The 26,963-nt window shown below is 39.2% G+C and overlaps 1 protein-coding gene across 1 annotated transcript in view; it reads right to left on the reverse strand.

The window, feature by feature from the left end:
• LOC127584276 (serine/threonine-protein kinase 32B-like) overlaps positions 1-26,963 on the reverse strand; it is a 113,326-nt gene that overhangs the window by 73,355 nt on the left and 13,008 nt on the right. The window contains exon 2 of the mRNA XM_052040942.1: positions 16,077-16,250. Coding sequence (XP_051896902.1) covers positions 16,077-16,250 — 174 coding nt within the window. The remainder of the gene's footprint in view (positions 1-16,076; positions 16,251-26,963) is intronic.

Consider the following 26,963-nt stretch of genomic DNA (forward strand, 5'->3'; position numbering starts at 1 on the left):
AGCTGATGCATGTAGTGGTTTTTCATTGTGGCTTCTCTGCGTAATTAGGTACAGACTGGTCCTAAACTGACAAACTCACCAATAATGGTCACAATATTGCTGATGTGAAATGTAAAACAGATGTGAAATGTTACAGATGGAAAATAGAAGAATTTCTTTATGGGCATTTGAAAGTGTCCTGACTGGTTGCATCATGGTTTGGTACGGCAATTCAAATGCGCAGAGAGTAGTGGACTCTGTCCAATACATCATGGGCACATCCCTCCCCACCGTCAGTAGTACCTACAGGAGATGCTGCCTCAAGAAGGCAACATCCATCATCAAAGATCCTCACTATCCGGGCCATGCCATCTTTTCACAGCTACCATCAGGCATGAGGTACAGAAGCCTGAAGTCCCATACCACCAAGTTCAAGAATAGCTACATCTCTTCAGCCATTTGATTCTTGAACCAAATGGCACAACCCTAATCACCAGAGTTTAGCAAAACTATGACCACTTTAATCACTTTGCACAAAAACTGACTTTTTTTTGTTCTAATTGTGTTTTTCTTGTAAAAATTGTGTTTAATTTATGTTTAATTTGTTTTTCTTATGAATGCTGTTTATCTGATGCTATGTGCCTGTGATGCTGCTGCAAGTAAGTTTTTCATTGCACCTGTGTATGCACGTGCATATGACAATAAATTCAACTTTGACTTTGACTTTTAATGTACATTGTTATGCCAGAGCAGTTGGCATGTCACTCTGTGGCTGGCTGTGTGTTATAGGAGTGTTTGGGCACTTAAACATGCAATAACTGTAGCTAAGTCCTTAATTTTGGTGAACAGAAAAATTTCCACCTACTTTCCATGCATTACAAATGAATATATACTTGCAGTTAATATTTTTATTTAAGTGTCATTATTTTCTGAGAATTTCGGGAGCTGGGAATTACTGATACAAAATCAGGCGGAGAACTGTTCTGCGGAGACTGTATGGATGTTTCAGCAGCAGGATACCCCTGCATTAAGATTGAGTTACAAGCAGAAGTGAGTTTAAGGTATACCAGTTGCATCTAGCACAGAAAAGATGAAAATACTAAATGATTCCATCATCGATTGACTTCCTTGAATTAATTTTATCCCTTATTATAATCCAAGTTGTTTGTAAAATTATAAATATATGCAAGACTGTCACAAAGGAATGAGGTGAAGCATTACATTTCTCTCATCTTCATGACATCCCAAAATGTGTCACAACCATTGGATAAAGCTGAAGTGTAGTTACTATAGCAGTGCAGGGAAATGAAATGGACAATTTATGTACAGGAAGATCCCCAGAAAGGAAACAAGATAAATGACTGGTTGTTCGGTTTAGTAATGTTGGATGAGGAATAAATGTTGGACGAAACTGAACTGTCTAAACTGATGTCTACCAATCTATTAGATCCACCTAAAGGAATATGGAGAATAATTAAAATACAACAAATTTGAAAGAAAAGCTATAATTGAAAGAAGTCAATCAGATCCTTTTAGATCCTTGAAATGTTTTAAGGTCACCTGAGGAAGTATTCCTAACTGTGGACTAATATCTCAAATGAAAGATGTTGCAAAGTTTGAAGCCATCTACAGAGTAGTGTCATTCCAATCATCAAGAAAAATGCCAGATTCTTCTTGTCTTACTGTTGGACCAATGCAGCCCACCTGAGTTATTTGGTACATCCTTTAGTATATGCAAAAATGGCATGTATAGGACACTGATTTCCACTTGTGGACAATACTGCATACTCTTATAATAGCTGGAAGTCTAACCAAACAGGAGCCCATGGAAAATTTTAATGGAACTATTTTAAGGCAGGTATGGTAGTGTAGCAGTTAGCGTAACACTATTACAGTGCCAGAGACCCGGGTTCAATTCCGGCCGCTGTCTGTAAGGAGTTTGTACATTCTCCCAGTGACTGTGTGGGTTTCCTCTGGGTGCTCCGGTTTCCTCCCACGTTCCAAACATGTACAGGTTAGGAAGTTGTGGGCATGCTATGTTGGCACTGGAAGCATGGCGATTGCAGGCTGCCCCCAGAACATTCTACACAAAGGTGCATTTCACTGTGTGTTTTGATGTACATGTGACTAATAAAGAAATCTTATCTTATAAATTTTGGAACAATTTTAATCAGAACTTGGGTTGCTTGCTGAATTGGCCTTTAAACTGGTCGTATCCAGCTCTGAGACCTCATCTGCAGTTGTTAGATGGGAACCCAATTTTCTGGATCATCGCAGTATGAAAATTACACCAAAAGTTACCACAATTATGTTTTTATTTTGTTGCTGGGAAATTGGGAACTTAAATAAAAACTCTCGGAGAGCTGATTTGTCCTTGCCAGAATGTAAAACCAGTGTAAAACAAAAGCAAACACTGTCACCAGTGGTCGCCCAGTGGTCTTTCACTCCAGTTTTCTTTTAATAAAATTACATCTAGAAGTTAAGAAGGGGTTTGAATAATGTAAGGTGCCCTGAGTCAGACTAAGTTTCACTATACATAATAGAGGTTTTCTTCACAATTCTCTGTTACCCTAAGATCAGATAACTTCTGACCATTCTGTGCACATATCTAGCACATTAACGGCATAAATTCAGTAATCTTGGGTGGAGGAGTCTTGTAAATTGTTATTAGAAAGCTCCTGCATATTTATTTTAGAATTGGCAAAATATATTGGGTAGATATGTTTGCACTATAGAACCATACAGCACAAAACAGGCCCTTCGGCCCACTAGTGATTGCGTAGAACTGTCAAGAATCATCAGTGTACCCATATATTTTAAATATGCACAAAAAAGTCCTTTGCTCTTCCTAATTTTAGGAAATTAGCACTGGAAATGTGGTGACACTGGCGGGCTGCCCCCAGAACACTCTACGTAAAAGATGCATTTCATTGTGTGTGTTTCAATGTAGACTAATAAAGATATCTTAATGGGACTGTCAGTGTAATGTTGTCTAATTTACAACTAAATAGCTCTAGATCCCTATTCACTTTTTCTTCCCACATTCTATAACTTCCTCTTGATGTTTGACAATACATCAGCGTCAATTCCTTTTTCATGGAAATTTATAGAATTCATGAATAGTCTTTAACATAAATCAATATGTGCTTGAAAGCTTCAAGAAAATATTTTTCAAAGTATCTGCAATGATATTCTTAATCAACACATCGTCTGTATTGACGCCAAGCTGACTACTCATGAAAAGCTACGTATAACATTCACTTCACTTCATAATGTTAACAAATGGGAAAGCCAGTTTGAAAATCTGTAAAATATTTTCCAGCACTATCTTATTTTTTTCTTATACCTCTATTTCAGAAAATTCTGTGCTGAAGTCCCACATCGGAGACTTGAGACTGATTGCAGTACAGGATTGAAGAAGGTGCACACCATTGGAGGTGTGTCTTTTAGATGAGATATTCAAGCTAAAATGGATATAAAGGATGCCATGACTCTATTTTAAAGAAGAGTAGCAGGATTATTCATTATCCCTAGCCAATAATTATCCTTCTGGTAATATCAATGAATCATATTACCTGGTCGATATTACATTGTTGTTTGTGAGAGCTTGCTATGTGCAAATTGGCTGGTGAGTTTCCAAGAGTGACTCCATTCCAAAAAAGTAAAATGCTTTGGGATATGCAGAGACTCTAAATCTATGAATCAAAGTCTTTCTAATTTTTTAAATGCATGAGTGCAAGAACACAAGAAAACAGGAGGAGTAGCAGCCACCATACGCCTCATACTCCACCATTCAATATGATCATGGATGAGCTATGCTGGCCTCAACTCCTCTTCTGTGCCATAATTTCTCAATCTTTCAAATGTCTATTTCCACCTTAAATATATCTAATGATCTGGCCTCCACCAACCTGGTTGTCAACATTTCTGACCTCTGCAAAAGGCTTTTTATTCTCTCACTACCCTCTGAGAGAAGACATCTCTGCACATCTCAGTTGTAAACGACCAATCCCTTGTTTTGCAGCTAAGTCCCTTTATTTATGACTTTCCCTCTACTGAAAACATCTCACCATCTACTCTGTCAAGCCCCTTATATATTTAAATAAGGTCATTCCCTCATTCTTCTGAACTCCAAGGAATACTTTTTGAGAAACTCAACCTCTTTCAATGTATCAAGAAGCAAGATTTAGATAAGAAAACAAAAAGCTATTTAAATTTTTGAGAACAGAAATGAAACCTTTGCTCATTGATAGTACTTCGCACCATATAACCACATCAAAGGCAATACATTCTGGGTGCTTGCCAAAGAAAGCCCTTTATTGTCAACATTTGTGACCTTTGCAAAAGGCCTTTTATTCTGCCCTTCCTCTTTACTTTGCCCCAGGTGGCTTTAAAGAATCCCTGTTAATTAGAAGCATAAACTGCAAGCCTTTTCTGTTTAAGTCAGCGTGTTATATGGTTGACCTGGATATTGCTCAGCTGATTTTTTTGCAAGCAACCTTTCGCTGCTGTTGTTCAAAAGCACTATGACAGTTCAATTCCTCTGACAACAACATTGTAAGGTAAATGAGATTGTGCTCCAGCCTTAAATAACTATTTCAAAAGATGGTTTGTCTTTTCAACAGTGATGGTAGAGGAGTGAGCATAGCAGGACAAATGAGTTAGCTAGATATTTCTGACCATTTAGTGAGGACACAAGAGACTGCAGATGCTGGAATCTGGAGCCACACACAATCTGCTGGAGGAACTCAATGGATTGAGCAGCAGCTGTGGGGGGGGGGGGGGGAATAAATTGTCCTCATGCAGGGTTTTGACTGGAAATGTTGACAATTCCATCCCCCTGCAGATGCTGCTGAACCTGCTGAATTCCTCCTGCGGATTTGTTGCTCCATCTATTTAGTATTGGCTGCTCATAGTGTGATCTCCTCTATGATGAGGATACCAAATGAAGATTAAGTGACTGTTTTGCAGAATATCTGCCTGCACTCCCGTATTGCATTAATTCTCCATTCCAGTCACACCTTAAACTTCTGCACATTCTCCTGAAGTTCAATGTAAAACCAAGAATCACCTTATCTTTAGACTCAGGATGTTATAGCCTCTAAGCCTAACCATTTCAAATAATTAGTAGTTTGGGCATTTTCCTTTAACATTTCAGATTTCCAGCATCTATAGGAGTTTCCTGTGGTAAATTGTGCATCTGAGATTTGTTAATGATTGCCAGTGATAACTTATTGCAGATATACTGAAGCAAAAGCACATTTTTAATGTGTAAGAACTAAACCTAATCACGTTAGAACTTGGATTCAGAGAGTCACAGAGAGATGTGATATGAAGTTAGGACCTGTTGCCCCTGAGTCCACACTGACCATCAACCACCCACTTGCACTAATGATACATTAATCCCACTTTTTATTCTCCCCACATTCCTATCAACTCCCCCCAGTTTCCACCACTCACCTCCACAATTTATAGTGGCCAATTAACCTGCCAAACTGCATACCTTTGGGATGTGGGAGGAAACTGGAGCACCAGAGGAAACTCACGTGGTCACAGGGAGAATGTGTAAACTCCATACAGATAGCACCCAAAGTTCAGCCAGTCATGAAATGTTTCAATCTACCTCAATTTTGGGAAGAATCTCATGCCTAATTTATTGCACAATGGTGTTTTTCAAAGTGGCTTTCTACTTGTCTTATTCATTGGAGCTCCAACAACTCTCAAGAAGCTCAGCACCATCCAAAACAAAGCAGCCCACTTGATTGGTATCCTATCAACCACCATAAACATTCATTCCCTCCATTAATGGTGCACTGTGACTTCAGTATTTACCATCTATAAAATGCATGGCAATCATTTATCCAGGGTATTCATTAAACATCTCCCAAACCCATGACCTCTACCACCAAGAAGGACAAAGGCTTCAGGCCACTAATTACGTGCTCTCCTCTGAGCTGCACAGTTGGAAATACATTGCCATTCCATCATTGTCACTGGGTCTAAACCTGGGAAATCCCTCCCCAACAGAACTGTGGAGTTACCCTCACCTGAAAGACTACAGGAGTTTGAGAAAGCAACTCGTCGCCGCTTTGTCAAGAGCAGTTTAGGATGGGCAACAAATATTGCTCATGCCCAGATTGGGAAAAATAAGTAAAAAACGCTACTTAATGAGGGAATGCTTAAAGATTCCGGGGCAAAATCTAAATTTCTTTTCAGTGGCTGCTTGTATGTAATTTGCATGAAAAGTGAAGGTTTATCATGCATATTCATATAACTATCATATTACCAATTGTAATACACAATGAAACTTGAAGATGAGTGATAATAAAATACCAATGCAAATGCCTAGGATTGAAAGACTGCAAAATTACTTTCCAGTTGACAAGTTATAGTGACAAAAGAAATTGAAAATATAGGACAAGCATTAATTTCATCAAGATATCAGCAAATAAAAGGAAATGTTTGAAATTTTATGCAAATTGCTGTGATTTTTGAAGCAATTATTCATTGTGTAAATGGATGTGGTTGAAATAAAGCAAACAGCTACATCATGAAATTACTTCTGTGAAATAGCCATTTCCAATCGATTATAGCCAGCTCACAAAACCATGAAAAATCCTATTAGTAATAGTCCTCTTACTGTAGTAAGATCTCAGATTGTGGAGTGACACTGCTTAATAGCTACTTTGTGCATCACAGCAACATCCAGTAAGATTCATTGCTGGCAATTGCACTGAAGCTGTGGCTTCCTATGCAAATTGTTTGATCATATTAGCAGTCAAATTGTACAGCTATTATGTAAACATTCATTTTAAATGACACATTTGAAGATGAAAAATGACAACTAAAGGAAACACTTCTGACAGGCTTTACAAAATTATTTGAAAACTCTAAGGACCCACTAAGGAAATAATAATTGTACTTTGATTAGATTCTGATATCCAGCTATTTTTTTTTTCATTTCTACTCCAGTCATGGTTGTAATTAATCCCAGAAATAAGGAAGAATCTGATGTAATTTCTAGAGAACATATTTGTGTGATAAGTAGAATTAAAACTATGTAATTTATCCAACTGTGCAGTAGGAAAGTGCACATTATACTAGAAACTCGGTTGAATGGTATCCTCTAATATATTAACATGGAGGATCTTCGGCTGGAATTACACCTGCTAATATAAAATGGCATGGATGGGAAATCATTCCGTCAGCAATACAAGTGATTCCCTGCTCTCCTTCACATACCTGGAACTTTGACAGGAAGTGTGGTGGATTACTGATTTATGCAGCCAACAGTGGGCAAGCAAACTTATAAGTTGTGATTAAAACATCTGACATATTTCCTCTCATCTCATTGACTTTGAGTATGAGGACCACCTATGTGTTTATGGATTGAGGGTTGGTGCATTATTTCAACATACAGACTACATTGCAGATGAGCAAAGACTAACTTATGTATCGATAGGTACAATACAGCAATATTCTTTCAGGCTCACTGTTTTATTACTCAGATAACTTGCAATATTTTAACATTACAAATAATTGTAATGTACTGACCTGTGGGGTTTTTTTGTTACTAAGTTCTAAGAGAAAACAAAAGAACAGTTTCATTGACAAGGGTAGAGGGAGCTTCCCCATTCTCAGAGGATCAGAATATGCCAAATAAGGAGACTTCTATGTGGACAAGACAAGGTAGGCTATGAGAATAAAATTTAAATATGGTACTTTAAGATTAATTCATTTGTGTGTTTAAGAAAGTAATTTTAGAAACATGAGATCTCAATAAAATTAAATATTGAAAATAACTAGCTGTTTGGGTACAATATGTGATGGTCCTGAATTTCCCAGATGATTCTGCTAGATTTAACTATCAAGCCCAGAGACTGGTAAAGGACGTATCAATTGAAAAACTGCAGATGCTGGAAATCTGAAAATGCTAAAAAATGCTGGAGACATTCAGGAGGTCAGGCAGCATCTGTGGAAGGAGAAACAGAGGCATATGTTTCAGGTTGAAGATACATCATCAGAACTGAAGAAAAGTCTTTGACCTGAAACATTAACTCTGTTTGTCTTTCCACAATGGTGATGGTCCTATTACTCTAAATGTATACCTTGCTGCAGTCAAAATGCTAGTAATGTTTATGTTCAGATAACTTAGTATCAAGCAGGAGGTAGACATTGCACTGGAAACCTTTCTGAAAGTAACTAACATAAAATTATGAACTTGTGTGATAGTGATCTTAATGCAAGAACATATAGTCTACAATAAATATGAATGTAATTTAGAGTTGGTCTGCTCTGCATCAAGTGAGTCTCAGAAACCCATTGTTATAATTTATTTTGAAATGTGGATCACTGATATTAAGGCTATTTTATTATTTAGGACTTTACATCATTGCAAACCACATAAATAGTGGGAGAAATTTGAAAACATGAGTTGGTCTCCTGTAGCATTGTACATGAGAGTCAAATCCAAGTACAGCATTCAGGACAAGACAAGTTAGAAGTCGGGGAATCAATGGAAATGGGAAAAGGTGAGGGATGAGGAAGCGTTGAGGTGGAAATTGGGTGGAGAGGAAAAAAGAGATTTGGTAAGGGCATAAATGAAGAGGGAAGGACAAGGAAGCGGCACTTAATAAGGGAGGGGTGGATAGTGAAATGGATAGGTAAAAAAGGGGCTGGGAAAAAGTGGAAAGTGATAAATAGAGGGTGGTGGAGGTGAAAATGGTGGCTAGCTATAGAAGAGAATGGGAATCATAGGAAACCAATAAGTTTGCTCTGTTTGGGGAAAGAGACTATTTGACTTTTTGCCATGTCCTGTATGGTGTCGATCTTCTTGTGTATTGTTGCAGCTGCACTCATCCAAGCAAGTGGAGAGTATGCCGTCACATTCCTGACTTGAGTCTTGTGGATGGTGGACAGGCTTTGGGGAAAGGACCACACAGATTCCAAAACTACCCACTCACTTTCCCAGTCTATCAAGTGCCACTTGTCCCAGCTGCAACAGAATCTGCAGATCCCACCTAAGTCTTCAGCCACCTCGGGAGCAAGAGAACCTGAGTGAAGCAAGTCACTTGGTCAATTGGTTTATTGTTGTCACATGTACTGAGGTACAGTGAAAAACTTTGTTTTGCATGCCATCCATACAGATCATTTCATCACATCAGTGCATTGATGTAGTACAAGGGAAAACAATGACAGAATGCAGACTTACGACCCCAAGGGTCTGCTGCAGGAGAATTGGTGAAATGGGCCAAGCATCTACAACAAGATACCTGACCGGAAGATCAGCCATTCCAAACACCCAGCCTTGCCAGGGGGTGGGGGGTCGGGGGGGAAGAACTGTGCAGGGTGGGGCAGAGAACAGAAACTCTTGCCTGGCTGTGGATCATAGTAGTTTCTGGAGATCTAGGATGCTGACTGGGGCACAAGCACAATCTCCATGTACATGCTGCCGAGAGCACTTTTAATCTGGAATGTTCTTCCAGTTCAGTAGCCCACTCTATTCTAGACAGATTGAATGTGAGAGAATGAATTACAAAATTTGTCACCCACGTCTCTCCCCATGCTAATATTTTCTCCCTTAAAGACATTTGAAGACTAATTTCTCCCTCTACATTCTATGCCTGGGCAAACAAACCAGGTACTAAATGTTTGTTGATATCAGATTTTCCTCCCATATAATTCAGCCCACATGTTGACTGCTGAGAAACGATAAGCTTATCAACTACCAGCTGCCTGCAAGCATGAGATCCCTTGATCATATGTTTAATAGCATAATTTCAAATGATTCACTCCCACACTATCCTTCCACTTGTTATGTGTAAGCAAAAGAAATGATTTATTAAACTGATGTTAAGGTTTCTAAAATGTTGGCATAAAGAAAGGTCATATTTCAAAAGATAATACTGTCAAGAAGAAAACCATAAATCACTTGCTGATACTTTATTTTACAAATCGCTTCATTCTCATTTCAGCTTTACAAGTAAAATGAAAAGGGATAAATAGCAATGTGTCTCACATTATATATTTGAATAGTATCATACACGCAAGATCTCAATTAAGTAAAACATGTTTCTTATTTTCGGTGTAATCCACAATTCCCATTGCTTGCTGGAATACAATGGCTACTCTGTCTTGATGTACTCTAGTTACAAGCATGCATTTATCTTAAAAATAATCAACTGCCATATTGTTCAAGGTATAAACAATGATTCTTTCTGTTTTCATAACAATTACAAATTAAGGCAATAAATCCAATCTTATCTCACAGTAGTTACCTTGAACAGTTATGTCATACCTGGATTAAAACTATAATGCAAGATAAACTGTTACAGAGCGGTGGCTCAGCTGTGGAAGGTTGAACCATAGAACCATAGAACAGTACAGCATAATACAGGCCCTTTGGCCCACCATGTTGTGCCGAACTTTACACCAAGCCTAAGAGTATCTAACCCCTTCCTCCCACATATCCCCCTGTTTTAAATTCCTCCATATGCTTAGCTAACAATCTCTTGAATTTGACCAACAGACCTGCCTCCACCACCACCCCAGGCAGTGCATTCCATGCACCAACCACTCTCTGGGTAAAAAACCTCCCTCTGATATATCCCTTGAACTTCCCACCTATTACTTTAAAGCCATGCCCTCTTGTATTGAGCATTGGTGCCCTGGGAAAGAGGCGCTGGCTGTCAAAGGGAGAAGGGAGCCATGTTAAAAAATTTATTTGCTTCAATGGCCTATGGGAGAGAGGATTAAATATCCACATTCCTTCCTGTAGTTCATGCTGCAGCGTTAAGGTCAGAGGATTCCTCTCTGTCTCAAGTGTGGATTCACTCTCACAAGGTGCCTCTAAAACCTTCATTTTCTCACCAGTCTGATATCTGACCCTTGGTGAGATTCACAAGCTCCTCCAAGCACCACCCATAAACCACAATCCACCAGCATGATTCATGACCTCTTTGAGCATCTGGCAAAACAATGTGTCTATCTGGAGAACGCCAATACTTATTCCGTGTGAATGTATAAATTAGATGCAGATTGGAAAGAGATAAATTATTTAACTTAGTTCTTCTCCTATTGGTTCCAGTGAGATCAAATCATAACTTCACCAATGTAAGTGTTTTTGTGTGTTCCTCAATCCAGGATTGTAGAATTCTCTTCAGAAGAATTGGAGGAGGAAAGAGGAGCAGCCAGCTATCATTGAGATCAAAGTGCAGGCAGCGATTGGAGCCCTTGGGATCCAGCACATGATACAGTGCCACAATAATGATAAATTGGCCCCTTGGAGGGGCAGTTGTCTGACACCATTTACTAAGAGACCACAGGATTAGGTTGTAGATAATATGAACCATATACTCTCAGCAAAGTTGGGCACCCGAGAAGCAAGTATTAGACTATGTGTACGGGACAAAGATGTAGTGAAATAGACCTTCGAATTTACTGTGTGGATTTATCATCTGAAACAGCAGCATAGTGTTGGATTACAGGGAAGGGTGTTATGAGATGACAATTCCTGGGACCTGTATGTTAGGGGGAGCACAATATAATTGGTAATCCAAATCCATATTCACAAATGTTAAGGGAAAGTCTGATCAATCAAAGACTGATGCAAATGTTCCTGGCTGTACGTCCACTGCACCCATTTCAGCGTTCTTGGCCTCCAAATTGACATCAGGAAAGTGCTTATGACTTGCAACATATCTTCACATCTCCAACCCCCTGCAGTAGAACCAATAGAATACCTGACACCAGCATGATTCAACCTTTATCATATTGAGCGGCAGGGCAGTCTTGAGGGGCTGAGTGGCCTATTCCTACTCCAGTTTCTCGTGCTTTTGTGTCCTTGTAGAAACCAACATAATGCAATGAAAAGGAGAACTTCTGTTTCAACACACCCAGAATTTGAGTAAAGACATTGTACTCATTGTATTTCCATTTACTCATGAATTTACCACTGTCAATGGTATAGCCAATCACCCCTCACAAACACCCCCCCATCTCCACACACACACACACACACACACACACACACACACACACACACACAGTCCCCTTCCCCCACCTCCCCACAGCAGTTCTCTCTCATTCTACATGTTCTTTGAAACACTCTTGGCAAATCAATTATCATATAATAATGGCATCAGCATGGCCATCCAAGTATTGTGCTTTTATTTAATTTATCCTTTTTCAGGAGTCCAACACCTGCATATTACCAGGTAGAAGTATTTCCTATTCAAGTATTTGTGTGCATTGTTGAGAACCTCCTGATTTCCATATGTAAACTATTCACCTAATAACATTTGGTAGATGTGCTGCACTTTCTTCTGTTACTGCCTTTCTTATTTGGAGAAATTGGGAATGTTGTTACCCTGGGAAGTAAAATGTCCATCACCTACTTGGTGCACTGAAGTCTGACAAACATGAAAAATGGTCTTATACCATAAGACCATAAGATATAGGAGCAGGATTAGGCCATTTGGCCCGTCAAATCATTCAATCGTGGCTGAATTTTTTAAAACCCCATTCTCCCACTTTCTCCCAGTAACCCTTGATCCCCTTAACAATCAAGAACCTATCACTCTCTGCCTTATAGATACCCAATGACTTGGCTTCCCACAGCCCTCTGTGGCAATGAGTTCCACAGATTCACCACCCTTTGGCTGAAGGAATTCCTCCTCATCTCAGGGATATTCCTTTATTTTGAGGCTGTGCCCTTGGATCCTGGACTCTCCTAGACATGGAAACATCCTCCCTACGTACAGGCTTTTCAGCATCTGGTAGGTTTCAAAGAAATCCCCCCTTCATCCTTCTGAACTCCATCGAGTACAGGTCTTGAGGTTATCTGGAAGTGCTGAGAATGGTCACACAAGAATCTGAAGATGTGGTGAATTTTGTATCAATTGGCGGGTCTGTCTTGCAGTTGGATTTGGTCTGCACTTGGGATGTCAGTGGATGAAGTGCTGACAGAAGTTTTATGAGATGACTGTCTTCTGCAGGCTTCTAGATGATGAAGGTATTATGGTTCTTTTCATAGAATTCACCTGGATTCTACATTCCTCCTGTGGTTTAAAATGTATCCACTGATAGAATGATATTCATATTTTCAGTCACCTGCTGGTGGGTAATTTTTTTGTTCATTACTGAGCTTTAGACCTTTATGCTATTTAGAACAATTGCTGTCAGCTCTTGCACTCAGGTCTGCCTGCATTGGAATATGCAGTCGATTTGTGTGTGGGAAATTGCGCCTCACGAATTTGATTGAGTTTTTTGAAGAGGTGACCAAGATGACTGTCGAGAACAACACGTTAAACATTGTCCATGTGAGCTTTAGCTAGGCCTTTGACATGGTCCCGCAAGGTAGGCTGGTCTGCAAGGATAGATCACAGGGGATCCAGGGTAAGCTAGTCATTTGGATACAAAAATGGCTTGGTGGAAGGAGCCAGAGGGTGATAGTGGAGGGTTGCTTTTCCGATTGGAGGCCTGTGACTGGTGGTATCCCACAGGGGTTGGTGTTGGGTCCACTGTTGTTCATCATTTATATTAACGATTTGGATGACAAAGTAGTTGCGTAGTTAGTAAGTTTGCGGATGACACCAAAATTGGTGGTATAGTGGACAGTGAAGAGAGTACAACAGGATCTAGATCAACTGAGAAAGTGGGCCAAGGAATGGCAGATGGACTTTAACTCAAAAAAGTGTGAGATGTTGCATTTAGGCAAGTTAAACAGGGCATGACTTACATAGTAAATAGCAGGGACCTGGAGAGTGTTGTAGAGCTAGGGGTATATGTACATTAGTCCCTGAAAGTGGTGAGGCTAGTAGTCAGGGTGGTGAAGAAGGCATTTCGCATGCTTGCCTTCATTGTTGAGGGCACTGAGTACAAGAGTTAGGATATCATGTTACAGCTGTCCATGACATTGGTGAGATCAGATTGGAGTATTGTGTGCAGTTTTGGCCACCTAGCTATAGGAAGCATGTCATTAAGCTGGGAAGGATGCAGAAAAGGTTTACAAGAATGCTACTGGGACTGGAGGGCTTGAGTTATAAGGAGAGCCTGGGTAGACTGGGGCTTTTTTTCTCTGGAGAGTAGGAGGCTGAGGGGTGACCTTATAATATCATGAGGGGCATAGATAAGGTGAATGGTCAGTGTTTATCCCAGGGCAGGGGAGACCAAAACTAGAGGGCAAAGACTTAAGAGAGGAAAGATTTAAAGGGGACCTGAGGGGCAACTTATTCACACAGAGGGCAGTGGGTACATGGAACAAACTGCCAGAAGAACTGGTAGAGGCAGGTAGAGTTACAATATTTAAAAGACCCTTGGACAGGTACACGGATAGGAAAGATTTAGAGGGATATGCACCAAATGCAGACAGATGGGACTAGCTCAGGTAGGCAACTTGGTTGGCATGGACAAGTTGGGCTGAAGGGTCTGCTTCCATGCTGTATAACTCTTACTCTTTGATTCTATGAGTTCTTGGACAAGACTACGTGGGCACTAGATTCTGTGGTGCAAGCACCCTTTTTGCCATTGGCATAAACTTTATTCTCTCCTCTGAAACTGAAACAGCTATTGAAATATGCAGTAAAGTGGTAATGTCAATTACTGTAATTACAGCTAAGGTTCACAGCTCTTGACAACATTAATGCCGTGGCTATGGATCAATGCACTGTAATTCCTATTTTGCAGATTCAGCAGCAAACAACATAATAAGGTAATGAGAAAAACATAGCGCAGCTGCAGCAGAATGTAAAGTCAAGTAATAAACTTAATTATTATCCAGAATGAAATGTTTAGAGACAGTTTCAGTATCCAAGAAATCATGTGAGCAGCACTAGTAGCTGAAATTATGTATTTTTTAACCAATAAATAATGCTAAAAGATCAAAAAATTCAAGGATTGTATTGAAAGCTCTTTTCGAAGAAGACTTAGTTTAATTAAAGGGGTGCAATGAAGCAGATGTAAACTCGGTGCAGCATTTCCTCATCCACCAAAAATTGTAAGCATTGTAAAACCACAGAAGTATCATCTTGGTAATTTGCACCATTTTCTAACAGCAAAAATCATTTTAGAATCTTGTCATTTTGGCAGCTGGTTTATTAATTCCACAAGCCTTTGAAAATGGATTTCTAAGTCATCAGATATCATTTGAGGAGACTGTGAAGAACTTTACAAATAAGTCCTAAATCTGATATTCATTTAAATAATGCCAGCAAATTTATTGCTTAAGTAGAATTTATGGTATCAAGGTATGAAAATGAAATGTTTTTAGGTCCTAATTTCATTGCACAACAGACTTCGCCTTTATTATTTGATGATGCTGCTGTATCATTGAGACATTGTACCATCTGATTCACATCCTTTATTTTCATAGAATTCTGTTTCAGCAAATGTGTATTCTATCCTGTGTTTCAAATATTAAGGATCTCTCCAGTTAACTTTTAAAAATTTAGGACTCTAAGTGAAAATCAGTATGTTGTACATGTGATCAAATAATATGTTTACACCAGTGTGTGTAGAGTTTATGTGTCCAGACAGGGAAAGTTGATAGAAATCTTGGGATAGATGGGTCCATTACCATCAGACAAGACCTATTTGTCCTATGCATCTGATATTTCCAAAATAGGCTGGTGAAATATAATCAAAATATAGAAGATGGCAACTAATTAAATATTTCACCATTTACTAGCAATCATTTCATTTGTAAGAAAGTCTGCACAATCACTGTGCCTTCTGTACTTATCAAGTTTTCTACATTTGTAAAATCATTCAAATAATTCATCATTAGTACTCCTAAAAATTCAATATTTTCATTTGTCACAATCTATTTTCAATACATGTCCAGTAAATTAATGTAAAGCAATTTTGTTAAAAGTGATTATTTTTTATACATCTTCTGAATGATTCAAACAATTTATTGTCTCCATCTTCTATACATTTCCTTGATAATACTGTGACACATCAGCACTGTTTTCTTTTTAACAGTAGGTATATAAAATGTGATGAGCAGGCAGGATATTTATTATTTATGTATCAGATATTCATGAAAATGAATTCAGCAGGATGGGCAACATATGATTATATATTTCAAACACACAAACCTGTGGATGATGTGGTAGCTTTGCAGGTAGTCCAGAGCTAACGCCAGTTCACATACATAGAGTTTCACTGCTTCTTCCTTGAAATGTACATTTTGCTGTAAATGATACCGTAAATCTCCACCTAGTAGCAGATCTACCACCATAAACATGTCTTCCTCATCTTGGAATGAGTACCTAAAAAGAAAAACTCTTCTTTGAAAGTGAAAATATGCGGTGTGAGAGTAACCTCTCTTATTTAAACAAAGATTCACTTCTGAGTGAAATTTCAAAGCAATGGAATTTGTGAATTAAGGGAATTTTGCTGTCAAAAGATGAATATAGTAAAATTACTCCCAAAGTTACTCAACAGGCCATTAAAACAGATGTTGGAAGAAATATTTATGACTTTATAGAGATATTTAAATATACTAATAATGTGCATTCTCAGTCTACTTTATTTGGCTTGCATATGATAGTGAATGAATTGGTAATAATTTATGCTGATCTGTTACTGCATAGTTGACATTTTACTGAATAGAAAATGATAATGGGTTGGGAGCAATATCCATCCCCTACACCGCCTCACTCTGTCTCTCTATTATCCTCTGATTGGCCAGGCTCCTTGTCAGAGATGTGAACTTATATTCCAGATGTCTCTTTCTGGATTTCTCAAATGTAAGTAACCTCTGCATATAATTAGTAATAACAGGACTTACTCATAATCATATAAACTAAATTTAAACTAAAGTCATATTATGTCTGATTACAGAAGAAACAAAACCAAATATAATCGCATTTTTGAAATATTGACAAAATTCAGTTCCTAAACATGTTCAAAATTAATTTTTGTGAGGAAACGCAAAAATAAATGAAATTTTTTAAAAAACTGTAGACACTGGAAATCCAAAATAAAATCAGAAAATGCTGGATACACTCAGCAGGTCATGTAACCTCTGTGGAAAGAGAACCAGAGAGATCAGCATAAATTATTACCAATTCATTCACTATCATATGCAAGCCAAATAAAGTAGACTGAGTTAATGTTTCACATCAATATCCCCAGGGTCTTCAACCTGAATGTTAACTTTGACGATTATTCTCTGAATATTCTCTTTCCACAGATGCAGCCTGACTTGTTTCCTGCATTTTCTGTTTTTATTTGTCGTCCTAAGGAACAATTATTGTTGATTTGAAGGAAATCACTAACTGAATCAAGCATGGCAATGTGGAACAGTGCAAAAATATGCAGTGATGGGACAGCCAATTGATTTCACAACTATTACTAAAAAGGAAATTACATATTATAGGCAGTATCCAGTATTCAACTAAGCGCTGAAATTCAATCATTTCTTTATTTATGATTTAATCTTTCCATTACTTTCAGGGAATAAAAATAGACATTTGGAAACGCATTGCAGAACTTAGTAATTCAAAGTATTCAACTCTCCAAAAGTTTTCATCATTTTCAAATCTCTGCCCTCTTCAGTCTCTGTAGTTGTTTTTCATTTACAGTGACAAAACTGAACTACCATTTAAACCCCAGTTGTTTAATTTTGTTGGATAATGTTACTAATTTGTTCATGTTTATGTTTAGGTATTAATAACTATGATCTGGAAGTTGCAATACAGTTGTTAATGTGTGGATTCTCTTTGATGATCTTGCCAGGAAAGAATTCATTGAAGCAAAATCGTCTTAGGAGTGGTTTGAAGGTCGGCACAACATAGTGGGCCGAAGGGCCTGTATTGTGCTGTATTGTTCTATGGTTCTATGATAAAAAAAAGAAGCTGCAGAAAGGAAAACAGAGAATGCTGGAATTGGTCATCTGGTCAGGCAGCATCAGTGGGGAAAGAAACAGGGTCATGTTTCAGGTCAAGGGCCATTCCACTGTACTGGAAAAGTGAGAAGACAAGTGTATTTAGGTTGTAGAGAGGGGGAGATAGAAAGAAACACTTACGCTTTGAAAAAATAATTGTTGGTGCACTGATCCATGTAGTCCCACATTAGAAAAAGTATGTCTGATACACAGCAAAGTAGATATAGAACACAGAACAGTACAGCATAGGAACAGACCCTTTGGCCCATGATGTCTGTGCCAATCATGATGCCTAATTAAACTAAATTTCTCTGCCTGCACATGATCCACATCCCTCCATTCCCTGCATATTCACATATCTATCTCAAAGCCTCTTAAAAACCACTATCGTATCTGCTTCCACCACTATTCCTGGCAGCCCATTCCAGGCACCTACCATTCTTTGTGTAAAAACCTTGCCCTGAATATCTCCCTTTAATTTCCCCCTCTCACCTGAAATGCACATCCTCTAGTACTTGACATTTCTACCCTGGGAGAAAGATTCTGACTGTCTACCCTATATATGGCTCTCATAATTTTATAAACTTCTATCAGGTCTTCCCTCAGCCTCCAATGCTCCAGAGAAAACAACACAAGTTTGTCCAACCTCACTTTATAGCTCATTCCCTCTAATCCAGGAAGCAATCTGGTAAACCTCTTCTGTACCCTTTCCAAAGCTTCCACATCCTTTCTGTAATGGGGTGACCAGAATTGAACAAAACTCCAAGTGCAGCCTAACCAAAGTTTTATACAACTGCAACATGACTTCCTTACTCTTATACCCAATGCCCCAACCAATGAAGACAAGCATGCCATATGCCTTCTTTACCACCCTATCTACTTGCGTGGCCACTTTCAGGGAGTCCATCTCTAGTTGCACAAAAAAAAATAAAAGTGCAGATTTGTTCCAAGTATACTTGTGGATGCACTTACTAACCCCAGGTTACAATTTCAAGATTCAATATAAACGTATCATTTCACTGATATACCCATCGAAATGAGGGCTGTAATTTATTTTATGAATTGAAATCCACAGGTCAGCTGTGAAGGTTATGGGATAAAGGATAGAGGACAAACTTCTGAAAAAGAACTCTTTGAAAGACTGCTGGGATGCATCCAGCTGGATGTGGTACTGAACTTGAGTGGTTTCTTCTGATGTTGCCTGACTAAGCTGTTTTCTCTCCAGCCTCTGGGTGTTCTTACTTTACCACAAAGTGAGATTCCCATTCAATCACCTATTATGTAAATTCTCTGCAGAATCAAAATATGTTTTTCCAGAATGCTACAAAGACTTCTCCAACAATCATTCCGATGACCAGATTGCCATCCAGGTTTGAGGGACAAAAGTTCAGAAGATAATATGCTGATGAGCTGTAATAAGAGATAATGCTACTAGTGATCGGTTAGCTGGGCAGAGTAGGAAGTAGGCTGCTGCAGCCAAGTTCACTGATGATACAAAGATTAATGAGTTAACAAGTTGTGAGGCAGGCACAAAGAGACTTGAAAGGGTTAAGATAGGCTCAATATGACTAGCAAGGAGTTGACAGATGGAGTATAATGTGGGAAAAGGTGAGGTTATTCACTTTGGAAAGAAGAATGAAATAGCAAATTATTATTTATTAATTACAAAATGCTATGAAGCAAGGAGATCTGAAATATAAGATGTAAGCATGCAGATACAGTTAGTAATTGAGAGACCCAATGGAGTGTTTGCCTTTATTGCAAGAGGTATGGGCTGGGTTTTTTGTTTGCAGCTTTACAGGGTGTTGGTGAGATGGCACCAGGAGGACTGCATACAGTTTTGTTTTCCATATTTAAGGAGGGTATTAAGTACTTGCTTTGGAGGCAGTGTAGAGAAGGTTCACAAGGTTGATTTCTGGGATGAAGAAGCTGATAAATGAAGAAAGGTTAAGCAGCCTGGGCCTATACTAATTAGAGTTATGAAAAATGAGATGTGATCTTATTGAAAAATATCAGCCTTTGACAGGGATTGACAGGGTGGTTGCTGAAAGGACATTTTTCTTACTGGGGATACTAGAACTAAGGGGCATCATGTCAGAATGAGGGGTCACCTACTTAAGTTGAAGATGGAGAGCATTTTATTCTCTCAGAGCTGTGGACCTTTGGAATTACCTACCCAAGAATGGAGGAGGCAGAGTCATCGAATATAGTCCAATTAGTGAGTGACAGATATTCAGTCCGTAAGGGATTCAAGAAGTGTGGGGAAAGAGAGGAAAGTGGTGTTGAGGCCATGACTGGATCTTGTTGAATGGTGGAGCACCCTTGAGGAGCCACATGGCCTACAGCAGCTCCTGTTTCTAATTTAGACCAGCCAGCCAATCCCCCTAGTGGAAGACCAGTCCATTTTGAAAGAGAAGTTCCATTAACTGTGCATAGTGCAATGCTGGGTATTATGCTTAAGGGTTGTTGGGGAGAAAGGGATGGAGTTGGTGGATCAGCTGCAGAAGACAGCCCCAGGTAAGAGTAACCCAGAGTATTCTTATGAAGCCCACAAGCTCTTCTGTACAGATCTGGAGCCATGCATTGGAATCCCCTCACTCCAGCCAAATTAAGTAATTAAACATCTGGAACAAAATGTTAGTATCAGTAGTGGTGACCTTTGAAAACCCATCTTGATCACTATTGGCCTTCAGAGAAGGATATCTGCCATCCTTATGTGTCTGGTAAATATATGACTCCATATTCACCAATACGGATGATTCTTCACCATCATCTGAAATAACCTCGCAGAGTTCACCAGCGCTAGGAGATGGGACAATAAATGCTGGGCTGGCCAGCAATCTTTCCACATTAATGTGTCTTTTTTCTATTGTTATTTCAAAATCTCTGTTAAATACTGGGTTCTATTTCATGAAAAATTAGCTACATTTTAAATTACTGAAGAGCAGGTGAATGTGCTTTCTGAAACCATTCTCCACAATATCAGGCAAGAATACTGAATACTCAGCTGAGCTGCCCTTTTCAGAAATCAACAAAAATAGAATTCTAAGTATGAAATAACCTTCATAAACACAAAACCACTGTCTTAATTAGTACCTTGCAATTAGTACAGAATACTAAAAAAATTAAAACATGCATGGCATTCTTCCCAGGTTTCCACAACAGGTTAATTAGAGACCTGATTGACAAGGCACTTGCCACCTTATCAATACCAATATTCAACAATAGCATTGAGACCAATGTGTTTAAAATGTAAATCAATAAAATCCTGCTCAAACATTGTTTATTGCACATGGTCTGTCCTCAAGCACAGTGAAACCTTGATTTAATGTGCCTCATTATATTGTGATTTTGGATATACTACGGGTGTTACCATGTTCCCAAGACAGTTTTCATTTTTATTTCAGGTGACAGGAAGGCAATAATATTCCCAACAGAATATAACATATCTTTGAGAAAATCCACCTGACAATGGTAATACTGAGGAGGGAGAAATAGACTCTGAGAAAGGAGCAGCAAACTGTAGTTGTCTGATAAGGGGAGGATGTTGGGGAAATCTGTTCAAACTGTCCGTCTATTTACGGTATTGTATAAAATGAAGAAAGAGGACTTCCAAAATTATGTGAATGTTAGTTTCACTAATTATGCACATGGCTTATAACATAGATGTTAAAGCTGTCTCCCAAGACCCGTGTTATATTGAGGTTGCACTGTCTAAATCAGTACCAACTCCAGAGTTATATAGTGACAGACCTGTGCCCTCCTGTACTAAGCCTCATGAGTACAGAATGACAGACTCAGCCCACAAGCAATACTCAGCTTTGTATTGCTTGTACTCTTGTACAAGAGTACAAGCAATACTCAGCCCACTGTTATATAGTGACAGACCTGTGCCTACTACCTGTGAAATTGTCTAATAGATCAACACCCACCCAACCTGTACACTTGAGTCTAGAGCCAGGTATGAAAAAGATGGGCAGAAGATTGAACTTGGTCCCTGGTTATCTCATGCATTTATCCATGGTCCGAGGCTCAGTCTGATCCAGGGACCCAGATCTGGTAGTGTCCCTGCTCCCTGGCCCAGCTGAGTCGCTGCTCAGAGTCTAGTATGGAGTGGGGCATGAGGACCTGGGTCTGGCATTGGATTGGCCTCAGGAGGGAATTCAGCATCAGGAGTGAATTGTGCCTGACCTCTTATCTATAGCCTGCATAAGGCTCCTGGTGTATTGCAGGCATCAGTGCTGGGACCCTTGTTGTTTGTGATCTATATTAATGATTTCCATGTCGGAGGAATGATTAGTCAGTTTGCAGTTGACACGAAAGTTAGTGGCTTTGTGAATAGCAGGGAAGGTTGTCTATGGCTACAGCATAGATCAGATGGAAAGATGGACAGAGGGTTGGCAGATGGAGTTTACTCTTGACAAGTGCGAGGTGATGCAGTTTGGGAAATCAAATAGGGATAGAACATATATACTAAATGGTAGGGCACTAAGGAATGTTGATGAACAGAGGGACCTTGGAGTTCAAGTCCATAGTCCCCTGAAAGTGGCAACACAGGTAGATAAGATGGTGAAGAAGGCATGTGGCATGCAAGCCTTCATAAGTAGGGGCACTGAATATAAAAGCTGGTACTTTATGTTGCAAATTACAAGACACTGGTTAGACTGCACTTGGAGTTCTGGTCGCCACACTATAGTGGTTGTGCTGGAGAGTGCAGAGGAGATTCACCGGGACATTGGCTGGATTGGAGGACTTTAGTTATAGGGGGAGGATGGATAGGCTGGGCTTTTTTTCCCTTGAGTGAAGGAGGCTGAAGGGTGACCTGATTGAGGTATACAACGTAATAAAAGGCATAGACAGGGTAGGTAGACAGAATCCTTCACCTTTGGTATGGTATCAAAAACAATATGAAAGGAATGCGTTTTAAAGGGAAAATGAGGGGAAAGTTTTTTTTTACACAGAGATGGTTGATATCTGGAACTTGCTGCCAGAAGAGGTGGCAAAATTAGATGCAATTTCTACATTTAAGAGGCATTTAGAATAGGCAATGCATAGAAGGATACAGACATAACGTGGGCAAATGGGATTAGTGTAGATGGGCAAAAAGGACGGCATGGACATGGTGGGCCGAAGGGCCCGTTTCTGCACTGTAACTGCTATGATTCTCTCACTATTCCCCGTGTACTTCTGCCCAATGCCATTGCCTGCCACTCCTTTGAGGAAATAGGGGATATCCTCAGAATTCCTTGCCCATAACTGCTACTGGTTTTACAGGAAAACTGGCATCTCTTATCACAGTCCAATAGGACAGACAATTTCCCTTTAAGTAATGAGAAATCTGTACCAAGTGTTGGCACTACTATGCTTAATGCTTCCCAGGTGAATGGAGAGATGGGGCAGAACTGTGCACTGCAGGGGCAGCAAGTGATGGTGAGTTGGATGGACCCAACCAATGGAACAGATTGTGGCCTATGGACTGTATGTTGTACACCCCTTGTCCATCCATAAAGAGCTTGCTCTTTGATGCAAAGCAGGATGACTTCTGGAAAATTGCAGACATATAAAATTACAGATAAGAGAAATTTGAGATAAGACAAAATGTTTTCAAGAGTTTAATATGCAAGTTTTTCAATTCTTTATCATTATCGAACAATTTATATAACTATTAATGTGTAAGATTTCTAATACAGAATTCCCTTTGAATAGACTTGATGCTGTGAAATCAAAAGAAATACAATTGATTTTTATTTTTAATTTTTATAGAGTTTATTATACCATTAATAAATTAAATTCCCTAATAAAGGTTTCAGCCTATAAACCAGTGAATCAGAAACAGTCAGGGAGAATACGAGATGGCTGAATTTTCACTGGAACTAACCAACACTATCATGTTTATCAGTAACTTCTACACCCACGAAAAGCTACCTGAACTATCTCCATGACTTACTCATGCTCCAGGAATTAGAGGAATTGGTATCGGTTCCATGGGTTATGAAATGTAAGTGGCACAATCTTAAGGATTGTGTCCTATGTGCAACTGCTCTTTATTTTGTTGCAATATTATTTAGTATAGAGCCTGTCTGTATCTGAAAGTTGCTAACCTTTTTAAGTATTACTTTTATTCAATAAAGTACCTTCATTATTGGTTTTAATTGCTGACTTTTGTCCAGTATCTTAAAGAGTGAGGGATACTGAAGCTAAAATTGCCTACATCCAAATTTGATTGTGTTAAGGGAAGTTTAATACTTGTCCCCGACTTCTGCCCTTCTAACTTGCCTCTCCCTGTTAATTGGGATTGGAAATGTTCAAGACATTTGCAACTTTCTCCTGTTTCGTACTCCCTTCGTGCTGCACTGCAGTTTAAGCCATTGGAAATATGCGTATCTCTGGAGTGAGGCCAGAAATCACCAGTGGAGAGGTGGCTACTGCTGAGCCAGATCTGACACATCCTCAGGAAGTTCCTCAGATCTCCACAGTCAACCAAATACTTTTGAAGTGTAACAGACATCCTCTATTTTCTTTCAATGTCACAGCTATTTTACAGCAACCTCAGATTTTCAAAGATAGCAAATGCATTTGTGGACCAACATTCACAGACTTGGGCATTCAAAGTGCTTCATAGACAATGAAGTACTTTTGAGGTTCAGTTGCTATTGTGATGTAGACAATGTGTATAAAGCAGGAACCTAATTTTTTTCAATGTGGTTCATGCAGGAACTGCAACAGTTTAGTTTGAGACATTGAGGAACAATATTTTAATGCACAGATTATGCAAAGTGTGGAACTGCCACTTAAAACCATGAGGTTGCTGAGGGGCATTTTTGCCATTGACTGGAAGGGACAATGGCATGTGCATTTCTGATTGCTGAAAGAACATAGGGAATTGGACATGGGCAAGCCAGGAGTCTTTGTGATGACTAAGGCGCACCTGAGAAAAAGGAGAGGAGATTCCTTCAAAAAGGATAAAATTGGAACCATCCTGGTGAATTCTTCACTTCTGGAATCCTTGACAGTGGCCCAGTTAAGGATGTGGCCATTGGCCACTGTAGGAGCAGTCTCTCTACCTCTTAAGGCTTGTTCCTAGCGCTGATGCCCACAACACTTGCAAACTGTTCATTCAGATTAGAAAATTGTGGGAGTGCCATCAGTTGTGTGTTACTCAGATTGATGAAACTCAAACATGTCCAGTGACCTGCGGCACATCATAACCATAAAGGCCTACGACAGAATTTCTAGAAGTGTGCAAGGACTACCAAATCCCTAAACAAATTCTATTGAGTGGCGCATGATTATATTAGGCTATACAATAAAACTTCTATCACAAGGTCTCAAGGATAACAGCAAGGAAAGAAAACCGATAAACTGCTTCTGTGGTGTTAGGTTGAAGAAGAGATGCCACTCAGGAAATAATGTTAATATTTCACATAAATTACTAAATAAGAAATATTCAATCCTTGGTGCATCTGTTGTGGAGTGGAAGACAAAAGTTATTCCTAACAGTAGCTTCTACGTGCTTATTGACAACTCATTGTGCACCTGATTGTTAGGGCAGCACAGAGCTATTTCTATGTCCGGCAGCAACAATCTGGAGCAACAAACAATCTGCTGGAGGATCTGCAGTCCCTTGTGTCTCTATTTCTGGTAGGTTTTTCATTGATACCCCAGTTATGCCCCAGTGTTTCAGCTAAGCTTCCCATGATGCTTTCAGATGGCCTAGGTTTTGTTGCCTTCTCTTCTTCTGATGATGGAATTGATTTCCACTACAAACACTTGGCCAATCCACCTCCAATAATGTCTAATGATGGTGCTCATATCTTGGCTGCAGTGTATGAGTAGATCTGGTTTGAGATTGTCATGGGACATATGATACATAGGATTTTCTGAAGCAGTTGTACAAAAGGAAGACCAGTTGGACATGTTGCACAATGTCTTTTCCCAGCACTCTCTGCTATTAAGAAACTACCCCGATAAATTTTGAGTTTTGTTTTACTGTTGCACTTGGGTGATTTCCGACCATGTTTATGCTCCTGAAAATGCTCCTGATTGTGTTGATTCTTTTCCAGATGTCCTGGCTTGCTCCACAATCCTGGCTGCTGTATATGAATGTTTCTGTGTCAATGGGAACGTTATCCTCTGTCTCTACTGATGATGATAAAGCAATGGAAAAGGCCATGATGTCTGTTTCATTGAAGATAATTTTCAGCTGACTTATTGGCTGAATGCAGTGAGGTTTTTTTTAAACTTGTACACTGACATGTAGTGGGAGAATGATATCAAGATCTTCAGTGGTGACCACTGGATGCCTCCTGACATGTTCTGTTGTTCGTCATGTTACCCAATCAACAGCAATATTTGAAAAAGATTTGATATGACATATGCCTAATGCATCCCTGTTTTGACTGCATGAATGAGCTTACTGTGATCAACACCTCATATAAAGTTGGAGCAGAAACTTTCAATGATGTTAATTATATGGTTTCATATGCCTTCAGACTGTGGCACAGCTTAGACCCGTGAGTGCTGTCAAAAGACTTTTCAAAGTCCATGAGGCTAATGTAGAATTGTCATTGCCATTCTGAGCATAATCTTTCAGACAGTAAGGGACTATAGATTCCATACTCATTCATATAGCCACTTGCATCACGTTTCAGCTATGCACTAGAGTGGAAGTGATATTAAACCTTCCCATAGAATATAGTCTCACAGAATTTGTGTTTGTACTAATTCCAGTTTAATGTAAAATTACAATTTATTAGTTTGTTGGATCTTCCACTTTTTCAGTGCCCCTATTTTAATGGAAAATGAGTTGTCCTGCAAGGACTCTCACCAAGAGTTTGGCTACCTGGAAGTGGTAACTAATCTCAATTCTGCCATCAGTGAACTGCATAACTTGCAGTGTAACTGCAATCCTCATATGGGACCAGTCCTTGTAATATCAGTGCAGGTTCCATTTACCTGCATTAGCACTACCATGAGCGCAATCGTTGAAATGAAACTGATTAGCCCTGCCTTGATATTAATAATGAGTAAGTTAAAAACCAGTTGCAAGTATCCAATTAATGGTTAATTGACAAAAATAACTGCTGCAGTTGGA

Source organism: Pristis pectinata, chromosome 2 (genome assembly GCF_009764475.1).
Source record: "Pristis pectinata isolate sPriPec2 chromosome 2, sPriPec2.1.pri, whole genome shotgun sequence".
NCBI lineage: Eukaryota > Metazoa > Chordata > Chondrichthyes > Rhinopristiformes > Pristidae > Pristis > Pristis pectinata.